This window comes from Ruditapes philippinarum, unplaced genomic scaffold (genome assembly GCF_026571515.1).
Source record: "Ruditapes philippinarum isolate M1 unplaced genomic scaffold, ASM2657151v2 ctg3269_1_1_1_1, whole genome shotgun sequence".
NCBI classification, from domain to species: domain Eukaryota; kingdom Metazoa; phylum Mollusca; class Bivalvia; order Venerida; family Veneridae; genus Ruditapes; species Ruditapes philippinarum.
In genome coordinates this window covers 149,055-173,228 of record NW_026856682.1, presented here as the reverse complement: position 1 = coordinate 173,228, position 24,174 = coordinate 149,055, and the positions used below count along the sequence as shown (strand labels likewise).

Genomic DNA, 24,174 nt, shown 5'->3' with positions numbered 1-24,174 from the left:
ATCTGCATAAACTTACCTCGATTTAAATGCATATTTATGGACATCGGGCCAATCTGACTTTAATATTTAGTGACTTTCTGTTCATCGGTTAAAACGGTGCAGTTGAAAATATCAACATATGGAGGCCCATGTTCTTCGGACGTTTTACATTGGGACGCCATTTGATTTTTCCCGTTAGTATAACTTCTTATGTAAACAACATTCGGAATATAATAGGATTCTACGATAAGATACTAAAAAGTCAATACGCATGACACTGTTTTACCTAAAATAGTACTAACTGTTCTACATTTGCAACACAAGTTACCGATACACTGTTTAAATCGCTTAATAACAAAATATTTTTTGTCAGCAAATCCTTTTTTTCTTCGTCAAAACTCACGGCGATGCCTAACATGGGTTAGGGTACTGATTTGGACAACTGTTTTCAACATTTAAGACTTTTTGATTTTTTAAAATTCATTTTCGTTAAGTACGCCTACGGCGTACTGGCGTATGCCCGGCTACGCTACTGTCTTATATACACACTTTTAAAAAAAGTGCTGTAATTTTGAGAAATAGTGATGTCGTTTTCAAATATAGTGATTTTGATTGACAGTGCTGTGTTTCTTATATATAGTGATGTCGGTTTCATATACATGTATAGTAATGTGGTCTGGACTGATAGTGAAGCGGTTTTGATATATATAGCTATGTCATTTTCAGATAAAGTGATGCGGTTTATATATGGTGCGTTTGTTTTTACAAGTAGTGATGTGAGTTTGATATTTGTTGCTTTCATATTTCTATATGGTGTAATGTTTTTGAAATATATTGATGTCGTTTCTATAAGGGTGATGCTATATCGATATATGGTTAACATCTTTATTACGCTTTATTACGATGATGTTGAACTATTTATAGATGACCCGTTTGTTAACGTGGGAAAAACTGGTCTCCCACCATGGTTATTTAGGTAAGCCACAGACAAGTGGAAACTCTTTAAATCTTAATAAATTATATACATGAGAATCCTAGCACATACAGGTAGACGTTATATAAAAATAAAACATAATTCTGCATTAATTATGAACATCCAATCATTGCTTTAAAGGAACTCCACTGAGGTCCAATAGCCTAAAATAATGAATTTTCAAATTCTTTCTTAAATAAACTGGTACATTTAAATTTGAAACCAAGCAATAGATGATATATAAATTTACACGGTATTAAATTGTTAATCTATTTTTATGAGATTTTTTGGCCGATTTGAGTAAAGAGCATTTAAACGGTTTTCATTTATTAATAAAATTGATTATTTCTGGGAAACAGAGTGAGCGAATGATCAGAAATTTTGACAATGAGTTATTGGTCTTGACATACATCTAGTTTTACTAAAGTCTTGAAAAAATATTTTCGGTCTTTTCACTTCAAAAAACCTCAGTGGAGTCCCTTTTAATTGTACCCCATGACCATCCTGTATGTTCCAATACTGGACGCTGGAATGTTACACGTTACTGCCATTCCATGCAACCCAAACGGGTGTAAGGCGAACCTAATATTATTTGCAAATTTATCATGTCTTCGTCTTTCCGAAATAAATGTTTAAATTATGACTAGCCACAACTATTATTAAATTTCAATTCGGAATAATCCTGATTGCAAAATAAAATGTGCATAAGCTGTTTCAAGCGGAACCATCTTTAAGCGAGAATTCTATTCGCATTTAATTTGACTTTGTTTGCTTTATTCTCTAGAGACGCGTCTTCAATTAATATTACATTTAATGTAGTTAAAACAACAACAAAAGCACTAAAAATATTTGTAGTCAAAAATGTCATTTTATTCCATAGAATTAGAAATAAAAACAATTTTTTATTTAACTTTGTTTATGAATACTCTATTCAAAATCCAAAGCGTCAAAGACCTAATTACATGATAAATTGACTTAAAGTAGGTTTTCAGAAGCATTATAACAAAATAATTATTGTTAATTATAAAAGGACCCACGACTCTGGAGTGTTTTTTCCCCATAGATGTGTTACGTTGTGATAAGCGTCTCTGCCTTTTAAGTTTATGTACCACCACCAGGAATTCTAAGTGGCGAACATTCCTTTTGTTTATTTTTTAAATCCGGACACAAAGGAGACGCATTAAGTAACCTCAATTGCTCAGCTGAAAATTTTTTATTATATGATCAAAAACTTTAAGGTAAAAACTGCTGCGTTAAGGAAAATTTATGAAGAATTCCACAAAGGTTCAAATGTCTAAAATACATAAAGGGCTCGGTACGTTTTTGGTCCATCAACAAAAATATTCAAATTTTGATATAATGTCAAAATAACACTATATGTATATATTATATAACAAGTGAAGCAAGCTTTAGTCAGATATCTTTAAGACAAAAAAAGTTAAATAAATCAAAACAATCTATCAAGAAAACAAAATATTACAGTTTGACGCCATTAACGTTGCGTATTATTTCAAGTAATTTAAAAATACTTATAATACTTATATACGTATAATGACGCATATGTATTTTTAGATTGTTCATCGTGTAATGCAAATGAGTTGATGATACATTTGATAAACATATCTACCCTTCAATTACGATTGCAAAGACATAAATAATTAGTCACTGTGAAGCATATTAAAACGGACGAAAAGGAAGACATATACAAGTACAATAGCTTCTATTTATATAATTTACGCATCTTATTATTTTAAGCCTGCTATTTTATAAAATACACATTTACTTTAAAAAGATCATAGTTAAATTGTCGGCATTGAACCTTCTTCAGTTTAAAAGGGCTAACCGCCGAAATCTGTTAGAAGTTTGTACGAAAAGGCACATATTAATAATATTACCGCTATGACCATTGAGTGGTCTTTTGTAATTACTTATTTTGTTAATGTTAGAACTTTTTCATGTATACAACAACAACAACAACATTTATTAAGCAGTAAACACCTGAAAGGTGCATATAGCTTATATACGCGCGTTTGATTTTTATATAAATAATAATAATAATAATAATAATAATAATAATAATAATAATAATAATAATAATTATAATAATTATTATTATTATTAGATGATATTGATCTCTCACAATATCTGTAAGGTGTAGCCTCCCTTCAATTCCGGCCAAAATGTCATAACATTAAAAAGGGAGATTACTTTGTACGTGTTAGGTTTGATATTTATTTTATAATGTTAGTATACTCAGTATATAGATGTCTTAAATAGTCCACGGTATGCAATACTGCTAAAATTTAAACATAACAAATGATTTTGAATCTTCAAAAACTTAATTCTTGAACACAGGAGATTCCCATGTTTCATATGATATTTGTCGGCGATCACCGCGGATAACTTACTTTTAATATTTTAAGATGACGTTTAAAAAACAAAATAAAATAAATAAAATGAAATTACTAAAAAATAATAAAATGGAAAAAAGAAGAAGAAAAACATAAAAAAATGTACACACATAAAAAGTCGGTGTTGTTATGTCAAAGTTTTTTGGTATCCTTCAAAAACAGATCATAATAATAATACGAATGATTGAGGTTTATTTTCTGTTTAAAAAAAACTTTAATACAAAAAAAACAACAAAAAAAAACATTTTTCGCAATTTACTACAATATCTTGTTTCTGTTACGGATATATTTCTTTTGCAAGGTATATGCACGAATAATTTAATTTACCGTAGTTATTAATTCTAGCAAATTGCTTTCAGATACAAATATTGTCATTTTTTATGAATAATAAATAAAAATGAAATAGAAATAAAATTAAAATAGTTTTGTTGTGTATTTCTAAGCTCGATTTGAGTGACAAATGTTGCAACGCTTTTCATTTTTGTGTCACTTTTTATAATTTAAATAATAATTCTTTGAATACAGAGAGAGCGAATGATCTTTAATTTCAAACTCAAGTTATTGTTATAATTAAATTGAACATAAATCTCGAAAAAATATTTTAAGTCCCTTTATTTCAAATAGATGTACCTCTTTAGTAATCGTACCTACTTATTGGTTTATGTATTTAAATTCATTCATTCATTCATTCATTCATTCATTCATTCATTCATTCATTCATTCATTCATTCATTCAACGTAATTGTACAAGACGAATTAAAAACTTTAGTAACATTGGAAAAATGAAGGTTTTTGAAAAGAGACATCTACGTTTAAAAACTGTTACATTCAATTAAATTTGAGTTCTACAAACTTTTCAAAAGGATTTTTATCCCGAAACCAAGTGCCTATAGACCAATATATAGATTAAAACTTTAGCTTGAAATACGATTAGGGCCTACTCATTTACGAACATGCGTACCGAATACCGGGATTTTTTCAAAACCACTGTTTTGATACGTGACCATTTAAATGTTTTAATATTGGCTACTGTATCAGTAACGAAAGAAGAAACACGATATATTGCCGGCTCGCCACGGCGAGCCGGTATTACGATAGGATTTTACTGAGAAACAACCTAAAACTCCGAATCAATCCAAAAATTTAATCGAAGCTTAGCTTCCAGCTTTCTACAAAATTTATCTATCAGGGCTAGGTTCCAAAATTATTTAGCCAATCAAATTTGATCTTATATAGCGTCAAAAAACCCTCAATTTTCACGCCATTTTTAAAAAGCAGCAAGTATTGTTTTGAGCGCAAAGATATATTGATGATTAAAATGTTTGTTTTCATGGATTCTTTTCAGTAAATCATATTTACACTGACTTTTGATTTAGCGATTTCACCAGTCCTGTTTACTCTGTAGTAAGTTTTCGTTTGGTTAATTAACATGAACGACATCTGGTTCTGTGCATTTTTTTCTTTTTCCTTTTTTCCGGTCATTTTATCCTTTCCGGTATTTAGTGTATGTATTTACTGGCCGGGATCCGAGACGCCCGGGATCCGGGATCGTATAAGATAATAAGGGAAAAAACTAATAAACTATATTTGTGTTGATTATTGTCGTAATGAAAGGCCATTAAACGTTAAGTTTTTTTATGGTATGTAATGAAAGTTAAATTGATTTAACTTAGGATATAGATATATTTAGAGCTATTTATTAACAAAATCACAATACTTATAATTATATGCCTAATTAATTGGAAAAATCAAAGACTATATTCTTGAATTGGTCAAATCCCGGGATCCCTATATACGATCCCAGCTTTTCTGAAAACAATATTCTTGAACTGTCCAATTCCTTGGATCTCTTAATTTTTATATATGATCCCGGCTTTTCTGAAAACTATATTTTTGAACTGGTCAATTTCCGGGATCCTATTTTTTTAATAGGATCCCGGCTTTTCTGGCTGAATTGATAGACAACTTGTGTTTACTTTAGGACTTGTATCTGTCACTTATTCCAATACTAAATAACATATTACAACTTAACTTCGTATAAAGAGACATTTTTATGAATTCTACTTATCTATTTTTTTCTGGTCAAGGTCAACAGGCCATATAGTAAATGTGCATAGACATAGGGACTTCATTCTATCTGTTTACATCTTCATATATACTCATATTCCTCTTTGTTAAACTGAGAGAACTGGCTTCCTTAACTTTATATGTCACTTTTATTTTGATGTTCGCTGAAGTCTTTTCAGCTAACAGAACTGTCATTTTTACATTTAAACACGCCCCTGGAAAGAAATTACGAAGCGAGTCGCTACTAGCTTTTTTAAAAGCTAACCTTGTTCACGCTTATGTCAACATTCTTTCTTGAATTTAGTTGTCAGTAATTATCTTTTTTATTTTACCATCTAGAGGCAAGTCGTGACTTTAAATGGTGTCCTAAGTATCCTTTACTTCTGTTTTGATTATGTGTCAAGAGGCGCAGTTTTTGAAAGGCTGTTGGCCGCTAACTACACTTGTACTATTTATAGCGTAAGTATTTAACAAAAGGCGCTCATGAAAGGCTTGGATCGCATACCTGAGATACATTGCTTTCAAAAGGTTAAAACAAGTGATGAGGATACATTTGAAGTTTAAAAGATTATTCACAAAAATGTTGCCATATACAATCATAACTTTATTATACAATGTTGCGTATAAACGTAAATATTATTGATCTGGGCATTTTGTATTTCCCCTGTTATTTGGCTTAAGACTTTTAAATACCAACAGAATTATTGCGGCTCTTATTTTTAAATACGTATCAACGCTTACGTATCGGCTATAATTCTTAACCAATCAAATTACTTCGTTTACACAATGGCCTTGCTGTTTTCTGGATTGGCCCTGTTTGCCTGTATTGGGTCTGTTAATCTTTAGTCGCTTATGTTAAAATATATTTGCTAGAATCAGTATGATACTCAAAAATGTGTGACAAACTCTTTTAATTTTACCAATTATGTTTCTGAGGAAAAAGTATATTTGATTAAAGATAACAACTAGGATCAACAATTAATAATTAAGATATTTTAGTATTTAATTTACATAAATGTATATTACAACCAGTCACTGTGAGTCCATTATGTATTTTATATAGACTTATTGTTCTCGGAAAATGTAAACGGGGCTAGACACGATGTACAAAATGGATTTGATATGGATTCAGTTCGGACTCAGAAAATGAAAGGAAGGCTTGATGGAGTGCAATATGTATTTGATACAGATTTTAGGACTCAGGAAAGAAATAATGAGAATAACTTAATGATAGCATTGGATCCAATAATGAGTCGATGATCTTAGAACATCATGTAGTGCAAAGCTGGGGTTTCAATAGTTATATTTTATGAGGTGACAGTACATAGATAAGTTATAGTTCTATAACATGGAAAACAAATGATTTCATGTGATGTTTTATCACTTACTTTGTTTATATTCAATATATTGTTCGTCTTTCTCGTCTTTGCTTGCTGACTTTATTGCTTTTAGTAACGTCTCAGCAAGTTTTGTCCGTTCTTTATCACCTTCTTCATTTAGTCGTTTCAGCAGTTCGGCAGTTTGTGATTCAAGATCTTGTTTAATTCTGTCATATTGCTCATCTAATCCAGTCTTTATCTTGTCCTGAACTGCTTTTGCCGCATCGTCTAGTGCTTTCCTTATATCATCTTTACCAATGACAAGAGTGTCATTTTCTAACTGTTATTATAAATACCATAAAATATATACAATATATCAATATACAACAGAATTTGATATCAGTTTATTATAGTCAAGTCAAGTCAAGTCAAATAGTTTATTATGTCTCTTCATACGTACAACATGATATAAAACTGTAGTGTAAATTTCAATAAAGTGTACATTTCAAAGATAATTTGTTTTTACAGTATATTTATTTGCAACAAATACCTGTGCAATGTTGTTAATCACTGATATGTAAATCGTATGCTGATCAAAATAATGATACGAGTGATTACAAAGAAGATAAACCAGCATATAATTGTTACCAGGTTTGCGGTTTAAACATGTATTTTAAAACTTGCCTGTGACTTTGCTTACAAACAAACATTTTGAAAATTAGTATGAATCTTCAGCATAAACCACTTATACCCGTGTATAATTTGTTTGAATATTCGAACAATTTTTTTTTCAAATTATATAAATGTTGTGCCGAAAAATGATAAAATTCATTTATATAAAAAAAAGAATAAATATGCATGATGATTTTCTATATATAATCATTTTCTAAAAGGTCATATTTTCAAAACAAAATTTGTGAAATTTCAAATATGTTAAGTTACAAATATTATATGTTTCAATAACAGATGTCAAATTTAAAATTATGTAACTGGAAGATTAAAATGCGGCTTTTCCTCTTTGTCCAATCAACTGTGCTAAAAGTTTTATAATATATAGGTGATAAGGTCAATTAAGCTGTCTGTACTTATCATGTTGTTAAACCTTATGACTGATAAAATATCCAGGTGATGATTGTTGTTATAAATTCTATGTTGCTATGTTATATCCATAAAAGTGTCTTATTTAATTATAAAAGTAGATAGTAAATACACATTTTTCCATAGCTACATGTTTGTTTGTTTGTTTGTTTGTTTGTTTGTTTGATTGATTGATTGATTGCATGTTTGTTTGTTTGTTGTTATGAAACTACTGTATACGTAATTTGTGATATCCATATTTTGTTTGTTAATTTTCATGCAGCTAAAATATATGTGAATATAATGTATTGTAGATGATGTACTTTGTACAAGTCTTAATAAAATATCTGTACTGTTCTGTTCTGTTCTGTTCTATGTTACATTATTTTGTATTGAAACCTGATTGGTCATTTTGTTATTTAAGACACAAAAATGTCAAAATTCTATTGGTCAGTTAAAACGAAATCAATTTTAGAATTATTGTAAAGATACATGTAGAAAATTTAGGGTCAGTTAGATTTTGGATTTCCAAGTGATAACATTGTGGCTTTCCACTAGAAATTTTTGTTACTTTTTTTTTTAATACTTTTTGAAAACAAAGGAAACTTGTAATTTTTATATATTTTTGGACCCCCTAAAAAAGTTTAACAATAAATTTAAAAAGGGAAACATTGTGTTGAGATCAACCCCCTTCAGTAGAACATATTTTTATTTTTTTTAAATCTATTTTTTAACAAAGATAACCTATGTAAGTTAATATTTTTTTGTGGACCACTAAAAAATTTAACAAAAAAATAAAAAACGGAACATTGTGTTGAGATTCAATCCACCTTCAGTAGAACATATAATTCAGCGCATAATATAAATAATAAATATTATATTATGCGTGAAAATGAACAAAATATCAAAAAAGAAATGAATCTTTCGTAGAGCATTTTGAGAAATCCTTCTATGTTTTAAAAGTATCAAAAACATGTTTGTATATTTACAAACGAGCCATTTCAAAACGGTTCACTTTTATCACAGCCTACTATTTTGTTCCCGAATAGTTTATTATGCTTGCGTACAATGCTCATGTTCTGTAAATGACAGAGGCATTCTGGATTACAACACTTCTGACATTCTTCAATAACTTTCTATCATGGAAACAACATGATTTGCTGCTCAAAAAATCTAATAAAAGTATTTAATTGGACATACACACTTGTACTAAGATTACACTTATTACTAATCATTCTAAATACACTAGCTATACAATGAAATATTTAGCGTATTCAAATGTTTACCTCTGTAAGTTTCTGTTTAGCATTCTGTGCATGCGTGTCTGTAGCTAAATATACGGGATCAGAAAGTAATTTCTGTAAAAGTTGAAAGTATTTCTGAAGATCTGAATCCTCTACTTCAAGCGAGGAAGAATGTCGCACATTTTTTCCAATTTCTCTTGCCTGGTCAAAATGGAATACAAATTCCTATTTACTTTTACTTAAAACCTATAAATTGATCACAAACTATACTCTTCACTGAAAAATGTTCTGTTAAATTAGAAAAAATTAGAAAACACTACTTACAAGTTCATGTATATAAAAAGTATTACAGACACAATAAGAGAATGTGAACTTAAAAAATTCATACCTAAGGGAGTGATCTGACGGTTGCATTTTTACATCTGCTGTATGCAAAGGGCCACTGTCAAACAATACTTAGGTATTTATTGTTTTGAAGTCTTTCTCACTTATATCTCTCTTATTTACAAGTATGACATAAAAATATACATAAATTGTTTCAAAAATCAGTAATTTTACCAGATATAATTTCAAATAATGAATAATACTACAAACCACGACATTATGTCGTGGACACTTCATAACAATTACGTGTATAGGGTTTAAACTGAAATTTAAGACTGTGAGAAATGTAGGAGTGCTGCAGGTAGACAAGGATTTTTCTGAGTTTTCGTTTTTTGTTTGTTTATTTGTTGTTGTTTTTTAAATGAAAATAAAATGTGCAATAAGCCATAATATATAACAGATAAGGCGGAGATGCCTTCTAAAGATTATTTCAATATATATATATATATACACATATGATGTTAAAAAGTCAACTATTCTCCCATTAGATTTTCTTATAATGAAATACTTTCAGAATGACTCTGGGCACTTGATTGTAATACTTCTGTTAAAGTAGGTGTTAACTTCCTAATATATTCATAATCAATTAAAATGCATAAAAAATTCTTCACCACCCAACTACCTACCCTCTTTCTGAACTTTACCAATGTTTTTTTTCAGAAAGCATAATTAAAAACAATGGAATGTGTATCATATATTTGATACTATTTGTTGTATTATACCTATGATCATTGAAATATATAATGTTGTTTAGCTAACTATGGACTTAACGTAAGTCTTTATAAATGGTTCCTAAATATTGTTTACCTCTTCAAATATATTCATCTTATTATTGAGGTTTTCATGTACTTTCCCCTTGAAGTCTTTGTAATTTAGGATAACGCTGATTATACCGTTGAAGTCTGTTTCTGTTGCAGATGCTTTATCTTTATACCCATCTGTGGGCATGAAGCATTTAGCCACTTCCCATGAATTACTGCACCACTGGGTAGCATCAGTGTTTTTGTATGATGGACCAGAGTACCTATGAGCTTTCTGTATTCCTGATTTGAAATTATGGCAAATCCTATTCGGACAGCCGGCTAGGATGTAATTTGAATTTCTGTGAAAACTGCATTGTCCCTTCCCGACAATACATATACCTTTTGTAGGACACTTAACAACATTTTCCGTGCTGCAACCCGAGCATATAGTCCCACTAAAAATTCCATTGTTGTAGCAAATATCATCTAAGCATTCCTGTTGAAATTGTTGAATTTCATTACAAACAAAAGGTTCAAGACCATCTTTAGTAAACAAGACAGCTAACTGAGCTTTAACCCAGTTATTGTATTTCTTTTCTAACAGTTTAGGGCTATATGAAGCCATTGTTTTTTGCACTCAACAATTATAAGTATTGTCGTGTCTTGAAGTTCTGGGTTTAACCTGAAAAGGACAAAAAGCTTAAACACATCTTTATATTTCAAGAAAGATTATTTTACTAATAGATAATGGCGTCACTTTTCACACGACGATTACCACAGCAAAAGTTTTCAAAAAAAATACTTATATATTTTCTTATGCCGTCCATGCATGAACAGACTCAATCAAACCGAGCCTGCAAGATTTTCAATTTTGTTGTTTTTCTTTATGCTAAGTAAAATGCACACTTACCTTTGCTACTTATATATTGGTTAACGTTACTGATACATTTAATTAGCTGACGAAACTTAGTCATAGTAGTGTAATCAACTTCTATAGCCTTGATGCGTTCCAGCGGGTTCAATTGAATGACATTAAATAAGTAATTTATTATTAAGTGACATCGTAACAAATTAGAATCAATGGCAAATTAAATGGCACGCATTGGTGCGCAATACTTTTTTCTAAAGGTTAATTAATCTCGCTACTTTTTCTAATTATTTGTAAGAGCTGTCAAAGGAGACGACATGTCCGAATAATGAGATAGGAAGACAAAACTATGAAACAAAAATCAAAATATGATATAGATATGTTTCTATATCAGCATTAAGAAAGCACTCAAATGATCACTATTTTCGATACGTAATAAAATACTATAAAACATTTCTATGCTCTCATGGAGATGACAACTATTATGATTTTATATTAATGAGTACTGTATTATCTAACCTTGACCAAATCAGAGATCTAGTTCATGATAAAAGTACTCTTAACAAGTATGTTTTTACTATATGCTACATATTAGGTGAGGTAAAAAATCCGTATTGACGTTAATAAAGTGATCGTATTTCACAATAAATACTTTATTTCAATGCACCAATAATCATTCTGTATGAACCTACATTTGAATGACATGCCTAGTAAATGTACATAATGTGGAGATCAGATAACGTTCCAAACGTTAAAACTGTGGAATTTTATATTCAAAACGACAGAAAAGAATGTATATGCATGTTACATTTCTTATGTTAATATAATAAGGTCTTCTGAAGAAGAAAATAAAAAGAAAAATTAACACGCTTCTTTTGTCAATTAAATCCGTGTAAAAATATCCACTAAAATAGGCCCATAATGTTGCATCGAATGGTTTATAAACGTAATATATCCCACTGCGCAATAGCGTTGTCATAATTATAATATCTCATTCCAAAATTACACACAAAGTATGTTTGATTACCTCTACCAATCTTGGATTTGCAAGCTACGAAACATTTTATCAACTAAGTTAAATGTTAAATGAGGCAAACAGAATTCCATGTAGAGGGTCACAAGATTGAATCCCAGCCAGGGCGGGATCTGTTCTGATGCATTTGGTTTTTTCTGTAATGAATAAAAATGCCCTGGCTTTTTCAGAAGGAAGCAAATTATGTTACGGCCCACCATTTTGTCTGAAAACATGAAGATTCTGAATTTGTTTAAATGTAAATGATAACACAGACATTTCCACCAACTTTAACTATTAACGTATACTAGAACAGACAAGTAAAATGGTTTCCTGCGGTGAACATTTTAATGATGATTTAAATATATTTCATTTAACTATTTTCAACATTATTTGGGTGGGGGGATAAATTAAAGTTTGTATCAGGAATATAGTTGACAATTGAATAGAAGAAGGTCTTTGGAAACTGGTGACCGTGAAGACCGGGAGAAAGTCGAACATAAAACAATTATTTCTTTTAAGAAAATGATTAAATAGGCCTACCATTTTATGTATAATTCCGAGCAAAAAATAAATAAAGTAACACACAAGTTTACGCAGAAATATCTCTATTTATTATGGCAGATGCCACTACGAATATTTTAATTTTTATATTTTCAGTATAAACAATTTATTGTTTGTAAATTTGAGATAGATATTAAAGAAACATTGATAATTTTCAAAGACATCATTCAAGTTTTTCCACCTTAAAAACGGTAAAATAATTATAGAAAATTAGAAATATCAAGCAATAGTTTTTTGTTCTTAATTAGGTGTAATTCGGAGTAATTCCCTACAGGTAAATCCGTAACGTATCGGCAAACGTTATTTAGCTAGGTTTTCGAAAAGGTCAATTAACCAATCATGTACGGTTTACAGATCACATGCTCCTCCATGTACCGAAAACAGGTCACGTGCTCCTCCATGCCTCAAAGGTGAAACGCGTACCAATACCCTGCGGTCTCCAGACCGCAGGGAATAAATACTAGGTAATTCTCAAGATATTAATTATTTCTTACATGCACGTAAACATAACTTTGAAATATATTCATGTATGATGCTTAACAATGATATAATATGTCCTTAATCATTTCAGATTCTTTAAATTTCAATGGATTTGTACATGATAGGAAATATTTGTCTTTATACATTGCCAAACATACATACTTATTAATATACATGTATGTTTAAATGAGAGGCCAGAAAACTGTCAATGAATAGATATCTTTAGTAAATAATATTGTTTTAAAATTTAAAATGTTACATAGCCTCTACAATGCAGAAGAAAACTATAAGGCATATAAACACTTTTTTGACAATGTATCAAGTGATATCATAAAGATGATCCATGCCTCGATTTATATCGTAGTACCGTATAAGAGGTTGTGTACGTTTACGTTTTTCTTGGTTTTGTATTCATTTTAATTGGCCAAAGTTTCAATATTATTTTTTTTTTAATTTTCAGTGGTCTTTTGTTAATGATTTCAGACATTCTTTGTCGTTTCAGTTCCAATTTAACTAAACTTATTTCTGTTAAATAAATAAGATAATGTGTAATATCATGATCGTTTGCCACCGCCAAATTATCAAACCACGTCACAATATCCGACCGATGAAACACATGTTTTCTACACAGAGTGTCAACAATACTTATATTTGAAGAGGAAAGCAAAGTTGTTTCTTAATAAAACAAAACAAAATAATGTCCTATAGTCATATATATTATAACTAACTTCCCTGATGATCGAGCATAAACAAAAAGCTCAGAATGGCATTAAAATGTTTCTAAGATTCAATGTTTTTAGAGTAAGTTTGAATTCAACAGAAATCCATCACATTGATTTCTTGCCAAAGGTAAAATATCATTTTTAAAACCGTAGGTCTATACATACCCCAGTTTATATTATACATGAAAAATGACATTACTGAAATGAATTTTTAAACAGTTGTGCTACTTGTTTAGCAAAACTGATATTAAATGTCAGACTTTTCCTGGAAGTTCATGGCCTGAATGTGATTATATATCAAATGTTATTTTGGTTTGTCAGCGAAAAATTGAGAATTATCAAGTTAAAATGTCATGGGCGCGGGCTAAAACACGATTATAAGCGGGGACGGGGGGCCGAGTTTAAGAAATAAAACGGCGGGGCGCGGAGCGAAAACACGCTTATTAGCGGGAGCGCTCGACATAATCTCGCTCCGCGCCCCCGCGGGGCGAAGTTTTATTTTTTTTTAACTTCGCCCCGCGCCTTCGCTAATTATCGTGTTTTTGTTTCAGCGCCCCCACCATTTTAACTTATTAAATTAAAGTGACTTTGAGGGGATGACTCATGCCTATATTTATAGATTAGTACTGTTTTCTTTCTTTTGAATTCTTTTCACTGATCAACTTAATCAATACTTTTAAAATTTCAACTTAATCAATACTTTTAAATTTTCAGTGATCATTTGTTAGTGTGCGCTGATTTCTGTAATTTATGTAAAGTAAAAAGTATAAAACAACCTTTAACAAAATGGTACAGATATGTATAGAAAAGATATACAGAATGTCTGTCGCTTCGATCAATATATCATCTTCCGGTGAATATAACTTTACATTCAATGACTAACTAGTTAAAAATTCTATAAATTTGCTGGTTACCTTTTGATGTTTTGCGAGAGGAGTTTCAAAATTTTCCGCTCCGGTAATTGCGCTTGCATAATGTAAATCAGACTTAAAGTTTTCGGGAGGATTCGCACAGATAATGCTGTCTTGTATTGAACTACATACATTTAAACCTCAACAAAGTCTCTTTTTAAACTTTAAATTTAAAAACCCATTTAAAAGGCTAATTTTCTTTCAAAATTAGGGATTTGTTAAACCCAAAAAAACAGAACGGATATTTTTTTATTTTTTTAAATTGTCCCAAAAAAAAATTTCGTTTTTACAAAAATTAAAATTTAAATTTGGGAATATATTTAAAAGAAAAAGGGGGAAAAATTTTATGAAAAAAAAATATTTTAAAGGCAAAGGGTTATTACACTTTTTTGCAAACGTAAAGGTTTGGGGAAAAAATAATTTTAGTTTATTTTTTTAACTTTTTTTGAGGATTTTTTTAAAAAATTTGTTTTCCCTTTATTTACAAATGAAAAAAAAGGGTCTTTAAATACTACCCTAAAAATTTTAAATTAATAATTTATTACTTTAACAAGTTAAAGGTGAAATTTTTCACCCTTTATGAGGGAAAATTTAGGAATAAATCACAAAAGGGAATAAAAGACATTAACAATAAATATTAACTGGTTTCCGTCAACGCCCCAAAGAGTACACATTGATTAATAAAAAAACACCCCAAAATGTGAATACAATGCAAAAAAAGAATAAAAGCTAGATTATATCTGCTCTGGATTTTATTTTGAAGGACACAGTTACTTACGGAGGAAATCGGATTATTTTTCTCGAAAATAACTGTTGATATATACAAAAAGTGTTCCATAAGTATTGTTACATTATGTATAAAACACATGCCCTTTATATCGACCCAGTATGCTCTAACCTTCCACGTTGTGACTTTTTTATTTCCAAGATTCTTAAAATGTCTTGATAAAACTGAAGTTATTGTTTTCCGTAAAGGTGGTCCTTTGTAAAATATAAGAAATGGTACTTCCGAGGTAAAAGCTTAAATATAACATCCATGTGCAAGTATATGGGACGCATTTTTAGTCCTCAGTTATCATCGACTCATTCTCAGGAAAAAATAACATCTCAATCTAAAAAGACAATATCATAGTTAAAACATAATAATAAACCTTACAGACATTTTCCACGTAATGTATTTTGACCATATAATAAAACCAATTTTATGCTATGGGTAACAAATATTAGTCAAATTATTGAATATGTGCATATCGAATTTTGTCGAAAACATACACCTGTAAAGAAAACCTTTAAATAGAGCAATAGTTTTAGGAAAATATTGGCGATTACCTTGAGGTCTTTCCTATATGACAAACTAAATAAAATATTTTTGTAATTTTCTGATCATGTCTGAAGCTAGATATCTAAACAGTCTTATTTAAAGTTGATTGACATGCTTTCTGTTACAGTGTTTGTATTTATTTTCTCGGTCAAAAGACTGTATGTCGAAAGAATAAAGAGCAAAACTCTTTGACTTCTGTGCCGGACAACATATATTATTTTAGGAAAGAACATCAATACTGTCGGCATTTTAATTAATATTCAGGGGAGGGGAGTTTACGTCCCTTCATTCAAAAAAGGTTTATTTTTTTGTTAGTTTGATTGGGTTTTACGTCACACCGACACAGTATATGTCATATGGCGACGTTCCAGCTTTTTTGGTGGAGGAAAACCTCATGTGCCCTTCCGTGCATTATTTCAGGCACGAACGGGTACCTAAGTAGAACCACCGACGTTCCGTAAGCTAGCTAGATAGCTTTCTCACATGAAATAATCAAAACTCCCCTTCGGGATTCGAACCCACAGCGGTGAGGGGCAAGTGGTTTCAAATAAGGTAACCTATAAAAAAGACGATCAATCCCGTGTTTTAGATATTTTAAAATAAAAACTTTCAATTCATTTTACATCACTCTTGCAGCTAAGTTTGTGGAAAAATTGCTGGTATATTAACAAATCTTATGCCGACAAAGGAGTTATATTAAACAGTTTCCTTTTTCATTAAGTTTACAAATATCTGAACACCCTAAGTTAAAAAAAAACAAAAAAAACAAAACACAACAACATGAAAAGTGATAGTATTTGATACAGTGTCATTTTTACAATTGGTGTTCAATCTGGAATCTTGAGTTTACACAGATTTTACAAAATGAGCCCCTCCAAAAACACAAAAAAAGTTAATGAGAATTGTGGTCAATATGAACAATATATCCAATATTTGTAAAGAAGATTTCAAGATCATAAATTGATTACCAGTAAAACACAATGTGGAACAAATCATTTTATGTTTGGGACGGAGTTCGCTGTAATCCGCCCCACCTTACAGATATTTGTTCTCATATTTTTATAAAACTTTGCGATGTCAAGCAGGTAGGTCATATACCATATACATATTTTTCAAAAGTCATCGAATAACATCACATATTCTTTGTAAGTCAATGTTCTACCACACATAATCACCAAGATAATCGTTTTCATGCATTTGAAAAAGTTAATTTTCGTTGGTATTATATCATTGACATCGATTTCAAATGTCGAAATATTTGAGAGACAATTTCTATGAACCACTCCCCAATAAATCATTTGGTTTGGAACATGATGATAGAGTAATAAATATGATAGGAAATTGACAGATACAAATGTGTTTTTTTTAATCTGAGAATTTCTTATTAATGAGATTACTTGGTTAGGTTATTCATATTTTAAATCAGCAGCTGTGAACTTGATATCAATAAGAAGATATTGCTTTTAAAGAAAATTAATATAATCTCTAAAGAAATCTATATTTGAGTAAAAACAGGTTTAACGCACGACTACACTCAATTCATACAATACAAATCATCAATGTATGAATTATCTGAGATCTTTGATATTTATTTCAAAACGTGAACATTTATCTATTGTAGAATAGGCATAGACTTTGAAAAGATTCAAATATCATTTGACGAGCCTTAAATATACAAAAATTCAATACTAATACATTCATAACAACCATATCGATCTTTCAATTCTTCAAAAGGCAAACCTTGGTCATGGATCGTTCGTTATTGATAAACGTATAACCTATACTTTTTGTTAGCGATTTATCTTTCGTTATTAAACGTTTAAAATAATTCATGACAGAAATATTATCATATTAAAATATATATCAAACAAAACCGTCATTGTCCTTAAACGATCTTTTAAACGGGTTATATTCATTTTTATTAAATGTTAGGTATTCTTGAACAGGTTCTTATAAGACCACATGTCTCGTCACATGTTTTACTCTACACAATTGCGAGCATTTTTATATATACTCGTAAAATATGAATTTTCACTAAAAATACATTGGATAATAATTCTAAAACCTAAAATACTACTCTTAATTTTTATCGCTTTCTCATACTTATTTTGCCGTACACGTTCGTTCGACACAAATATTCTTGTCCGATAAAAGACTTGAGAAGTAATAAGTCGTAATTAATGTTGCTTTGTAAGAACATTTCCAATTGCCATTAGATGATGATCCCTCTTGATTTCGAGGGTGAATGTTGCGGTGGCTTGAGTCCGATAGATTGTATAACCAGTAACTAGGACCGCTTTAACATAAAGTCTTATGATTTAGCATGCAAGAATGTAAGTAGGCAATAATCTTAGAGATTGTGTGTGAACGTTCTTTATAAATAATAAATGTCCCATATGGAATAAGAGGTCAGCAGATCTCCATGGTTAAAATGGACTTAAAAGTTTTTCCTATCAATAACTGGGGAACGCTTGGACAATAATCAGGAGGGCTTGTTTGGAGGTTTGTCATAACTAGCAGATGACTCTTAGTCATTTGGCAGCCATTAGGCCGAAAAAGGTCACCATGACTTATTGTTAAGATTTAGTGTGTAGGTTACTCATGAAATGTAAATGTCTGCTATCGATTTTGAGGTCAAAGGATAATGTAACAGTCGCACTATGTGTAGATTCCTTGTCATATCAATTACTCAGGACGAATAAAGATAAACATTTAAAACCAAAAGGGACATTGCTTATGGCAAGTCAATGTTGTCTATTGTTTTGAGGTCATTGTATCAATGGTGACGCATGAAATATTTGTCTCATGAAAAACAAAAAATTCCCTGTGAAAACAATTACTATAATAGTACTACAACTTTTGTTCATGAACCATGATATTGTGTTTGATTGTACTATACAAATATATGTGAAATGACTATGTACTAAATGTACACGTCAATAAATTATCTAACTTTTTGTTTTGTTTTGTTTTGGGTTTTACGTCACATCGACACAGTATAGGTCATATCGCGACGTTCCAGCTTTACTGGTGGAGGAAGACCTCAGGTGCCCTTCCGTGCATTATTTCAGGCACGAACGGGTACCTGAGTAGAACCACCGACGTTCCGTAAGCTAGCTGGATAGCTTCCTCACATGAAAGAATCCAAAGTTCTTGTCGGGATTCGAAACCACAGAGGTGAGGGGCAAGTGGTTTGATGTCAACGACCTTAACGACTCGGCAATTATCTAACTATCTATCAATTACCTACCTACCTACCTACCCTTTATATAACATGCATAAAGCTAGTATGTAAATACGCAGTTGTAACATTTTATTGAGTGTCTTATTGTAGAAATTTCTAGAAATTACTAATTTAGTATACCTGTCTATATTTCTACTGGTACAAAACGTTAGAGGTTTTGCTGGATAAATAATATTTCTATGGTGTTTGCGAGTTGGGCGCAGTTGAAGTACATTTTTATAAAAAAGTAAATAATTGTCCTGAAGTCGCTACAGTAGAAATGATCAAAAGTGAATTCTTTTAATCACGTGAACGTGTTTGCTACATAGAAAAAAGTCAGAAATGTTTTTGTTCTATTGACTTTGTTATAAAAGAGGTGTGTATGGTACTTTTATCAACAATATTGGTATTTTGATATTTGCAATGGAATAGCATTTTTTTAATTATAAAGAAATGTTATAACTAAATATAAAAATATAAAGTACATTAGACAAATGATTCCACTTGCATGTACATTGATAAAACAAACTATCAATTAATACAGGCATAAAATCATTGGTAAAGTCAGTAAATGAATGTTAACTTATATCTTTGTCTAAACCAGTCATTATAGTCTTGCGTGCGTGAAGCTTTTAAATCATTATATAGGAATGCGATCCGTTGAGGTGTTTTTTCAATCTTGTCTTGCTGTGACAGGTATTTATTTTAATTTTAAAGGGACACATGATAGCGTTATTTTACACTGTCGCTACGTTAATACAATACAAACTACTGACATATTGATTTTACACTTGTATGCGTTTCGATAATCTTATACCTAATTACTTTCAAACATTTAGTTTTCTTTTGTTAAGCTCAAGGAGTTCTTCTTTGGCTTTCTTGTGTGGGGGTATTTTTGCGTCACATATCTAATGAATTGAGACACGATTTTAATAATACAGACCAATGGCGAGTTTCATTTTAAACAGAACGAAAATCAGTCAATTCTATTCGGAATGTGTTCATTGAATCAATTACATATTTGTATTGATAAAATAATGACTATATTACTTGAATCCGATTATTTTCTTCCTTTCAAAGAAAACGATTTGTAGTCAATTTTCTTTTTCAGACTATTAAATATTGCAATATTGCAAGTGCACGACAGACGATTTCAAGGTTGTATTTTTTTAAAGCTCACAACACAACGAAATGGAAATGCAAAATATTCTCCGCCAAATTTTTTTTAGACTTTGTTTGGTTTGTATGTGTGGCTACTTGATATTTACAATGTATTTGCAAGTCTGCTCTTATAATAAGTAATCTTTATTTATCTTAAAATTGTCAGTCATCGACAACATTGTTCACAGAAAAATACAATATAAACGTCTTTAATTTTTTGTTTTTGTTTTCGGTGTTTTTGAGAGGGAGGAGGGGTGTTCACTAGTCAATTGTGTGTCTTATTTAAAAAAAGATGTGCATTCCTAACTACCTCTTCAGACTTTTGTGAAAAAGAAACACAATTTTGTGACATGTAACATTTACAATCAAGTAACCTGTATTTATCAACGATATATTGTTTGTTTATGTTCGTGAAGTTGATGGCCTAGTATTAAGTATTAAGAAAACTTAACATTTTACAAACATGAAAATAAATGCATCAGTAGCATTTCCTTATAGCATTCGACGCTTTTTCTTCAATATCATGATCTGTATTTTTTTTAGATGTTGATCTTTAGTGGTTTTAATTCTGACGCTTCGAAATTTGTGAAGTTAGCAGTCTAGCAACCTGAATAAAATTAAGAATAGTACACACATAAAAAAACGGTCGGAAATGCATCAATAGTACTCCTTTAGATAAATCAACGCATATTTTTGGAAATCATGATCTTTATTTTTTAAGATGTTGAACTTTAGTGGTTTTTATTCTAACCCTTCAAAATGTGTGAAGGTTAATAATATAACACACATGGAAACGGCCGGAATACATAAGTGACACTTCCTTAGATCATTCCACGCCTATTTACATTTTCTTTTCATTCTGGCGCATCTTCGAAATTTGTGAAGTTAGCAGCCAAACAGCCTAGCAACCAGGCAGCTTAAAGAAAACTAAGGATAATACAAACATGAAAACGGTCAGAAATGCGTTATTATGTGTGTAATGTTCTCAATTCTTTAGACTGCTAGGCAGCTAACTTCACAAGTTACGAAGATGCATCAGAATAAAGAAAAAAAGTTCAACACCTTAAAACAATAAAAATCACGATATTGTAAAAGGCATGAAATGACATTAGGAAGTGCTACTGATGCATTTTCGTCCGTTTTCATATTTGTTGCATCCTTAGTTCCATTTGGGCTGCCAGGTTGCTAGGTTGCTAACTTCACAAATTCGAAGTGTCAGAATGTTTTTCCAAAAAGTTCAACATCTTAAAATTTAAAGATTACTGTATTTAAAAAGGCGGAAATACTTATAATGTCTTTGATTTTAATATTCTTAGTTTTCGTAAGGCTGGTAGGATACCAACTTCACAAATTTCGATGATGCGCCAGAATAAAAAGCTTAAAAGATGAATATCATATAAAATAAAGATCCCGCTATTGAAAAAAGACGTGACAGTGTCTAACAAAGTGCTACTGATATATTTTCGACCCTTTTCGTGTTTTTTTTTTCTTTAAGTTGATACGCTGCCAACCTTAGGTTGCTAGACTGATAAAATCACAACATCATCGTCATTATAATTATCATAATTGAGCTGTTGATGTCACATCATCTTCATCATCATCATTATCATCATCATCATCATCATCATCATCATCATCATCATCATCATCATCATCATCATCATAATTATCATCAGCAGCATCTTTAATGATTTGCTATAACACTTTCATCATTATCATTGTCTGACTCTTATTGGTTCCCTTTATTCAGTTATCGTCATTTACAAAATCATAATCGTCTTTTAAATCATAAATAATTTAGAGGTTAATAATTATCATACACTCATTGTCATTATCACAATCATACAGTTAATATCGCTGAGCAAGCATTGCAACACTCTCGCAGTCTTTTACGCAGTCACCTTCACGACATTTTCGTTTGTTTTTTCTAAATGATTCCATTATTGACATTGAAATTCGAAGCCATAAATCGTCAAAAGCGTCTGTCGAACAGCTATATTTCGCGGGGTGGGGGGAGGGAGGATATTCGAGATTACATGCCACATTTTAAAATATACAAAATGTAAATATAATGTTAATGTTTCACCGAAATAAAAATATAGCATATATCCTGTTACATTGTATTAAAGGTCTGAAAAGGTTGTCTTCTCAATAATAAATCATTTAATAAATTGTCATTATTACGTTTATCAGGGAATGTGATAATTTTTCTATATATCAATTATACCCATTCAAATATCAATTTGAACCGCGAAGCGAATTTCAAATAGCATGCCTATTAGTATTTATTTCAAGCGCAATCGATACATTATTGATTAAATTGTCGCGTGTCGGCCATTTTGTTGCTAAGTAAACATTCTACTATTATACCGTCCTACGTGGGCATGCGGGTTGCTAATGGAGATAAAGTACTTCACGTTAAACATATTTTGTTAACGGTAGACAACCAATTAATATTCTACAAACTAAGACTTTAAAAAATGTCCATGATACTTTCAACAAATTAATTGTTACTATGAATATTGTCCTTAAGCGATGGATATCAAGATATAATTTGAGCCGTGTCACGACAAAACTAACATAATGGGTTTGCGATCAGCATGAATCCAGACCAGCCTGCGCATCTGCGCAGTCTGATCAGGATGCACGCTGTTCGCTATCAGTTTCTCTACTTGTTATAGGGTTTGTAAGCGAACAACATGGATCCTGATCAGACTGCGCAGATGCGCAGCCTTGTCTGGATCCATGCTTGTCGCAAACCCATTATGCTGGTTTTGTCATGACGCGGCTCATTTGGTATTTTAAAAAATCCTCACATAAATGCCCAACCTTTATCATATTTTTCTTGCATGTATATATTTTAGCATGTTTCTAAAGTACTTACCTTTGTTAGTTACGTTTGGAATTAATTCATATCCAAATTTGAATCCAACACATTTTGAAATATACCCCTATATGGGGTTATGCTTATCGAAGAACATCTTGTGGTTTTATGTTTAACAGTATTTCATAGTTTAATCAGTATTTCATATTTAACACGTAAAAGTTAACACAATGAGATAAAATATTTATTAAAATTTAACAAATATTCTTAAAATAAAAACACTGAAAGGTTGTTGTAAATTCACAGTTATGATCCAATCGCATCTTCTCGGCCCTTTCCGTCAAACTTCGGATAAGGTTATTGTATGATTTTTGATCTTACTGTTTGACAAAAATAACATTACGTTCATTGGCTGAAAAATGATATAAATAGTTAACCTTCAAATATGCTTATTAATACATGACAGTATTACTTCCTAAAGTCAACATGGCGAACCCTCTCCATGCTCACTAGGCGTGTTAACATAAAGTATCGGAGAGGAGCATGTTAAATATACAGTACAACATAGCAATAGAATTACAATTGAAGGGACGTAACTTAATTACTAGTTGAAATGTTTCTAAATACGTTATCTTTCTTTATACCATAACACTCACTCTCTCAGTGCCTACATGGCGTGTTAAACCTTTGGCGAGTTAACCTTCTTACTAAACACATGGATTATTTACTCTGTCACTGCTTACATTGCTAGTTAACAGTCTTTCGTTTTTGCCCTCTTGCTGCCTACATGGCGTGTTAGCTTTTTGACTGCTTACATGAAGGTTTTACTTTATCGCTGCTTATAAAGTAAGTATGTTTTACCCTGTCGCCGTCTACATGGCGCGTTTACCC

General features: G+C 30.9%; 1 protein-coding gene across 1 annotated transcript in view; it reads right to left on the bottom strand.

Moving 5' to 3' along the window:
* LOC132747327 (uncharacterized) overlaps positions 1-23,623 on the bottom strand; it is a 92,032-nt gene extending 68,409 nt beyond the window's left edge. Inside the window, exons 1-4 of the mRNA XM_060736678.1 lie at positions 23,344-23,623; positions 10,262-10,879; positions 9,113-9,271; positions 6,819-7,089 (exon numbers count right to left, since the gene is read on the bottom strand). Coding sequence (XP_060592661.1) covers positions 6,819-7,089; positions 9,113-9,271; positions 10,262-10,822 — 991 coding nt within the window. The 5' untranslated portion in view covers positions 10,823-10,879; positions 23,344-23,623. The remainder of the gene's footprint in view (positions 1-6,818; positions 7,090-9,112; positions 9,272-10,261; positions 10,880-23,343) is intronic.
* Positions 23,624-24,174: the final 551 nt, after the last annotated feature.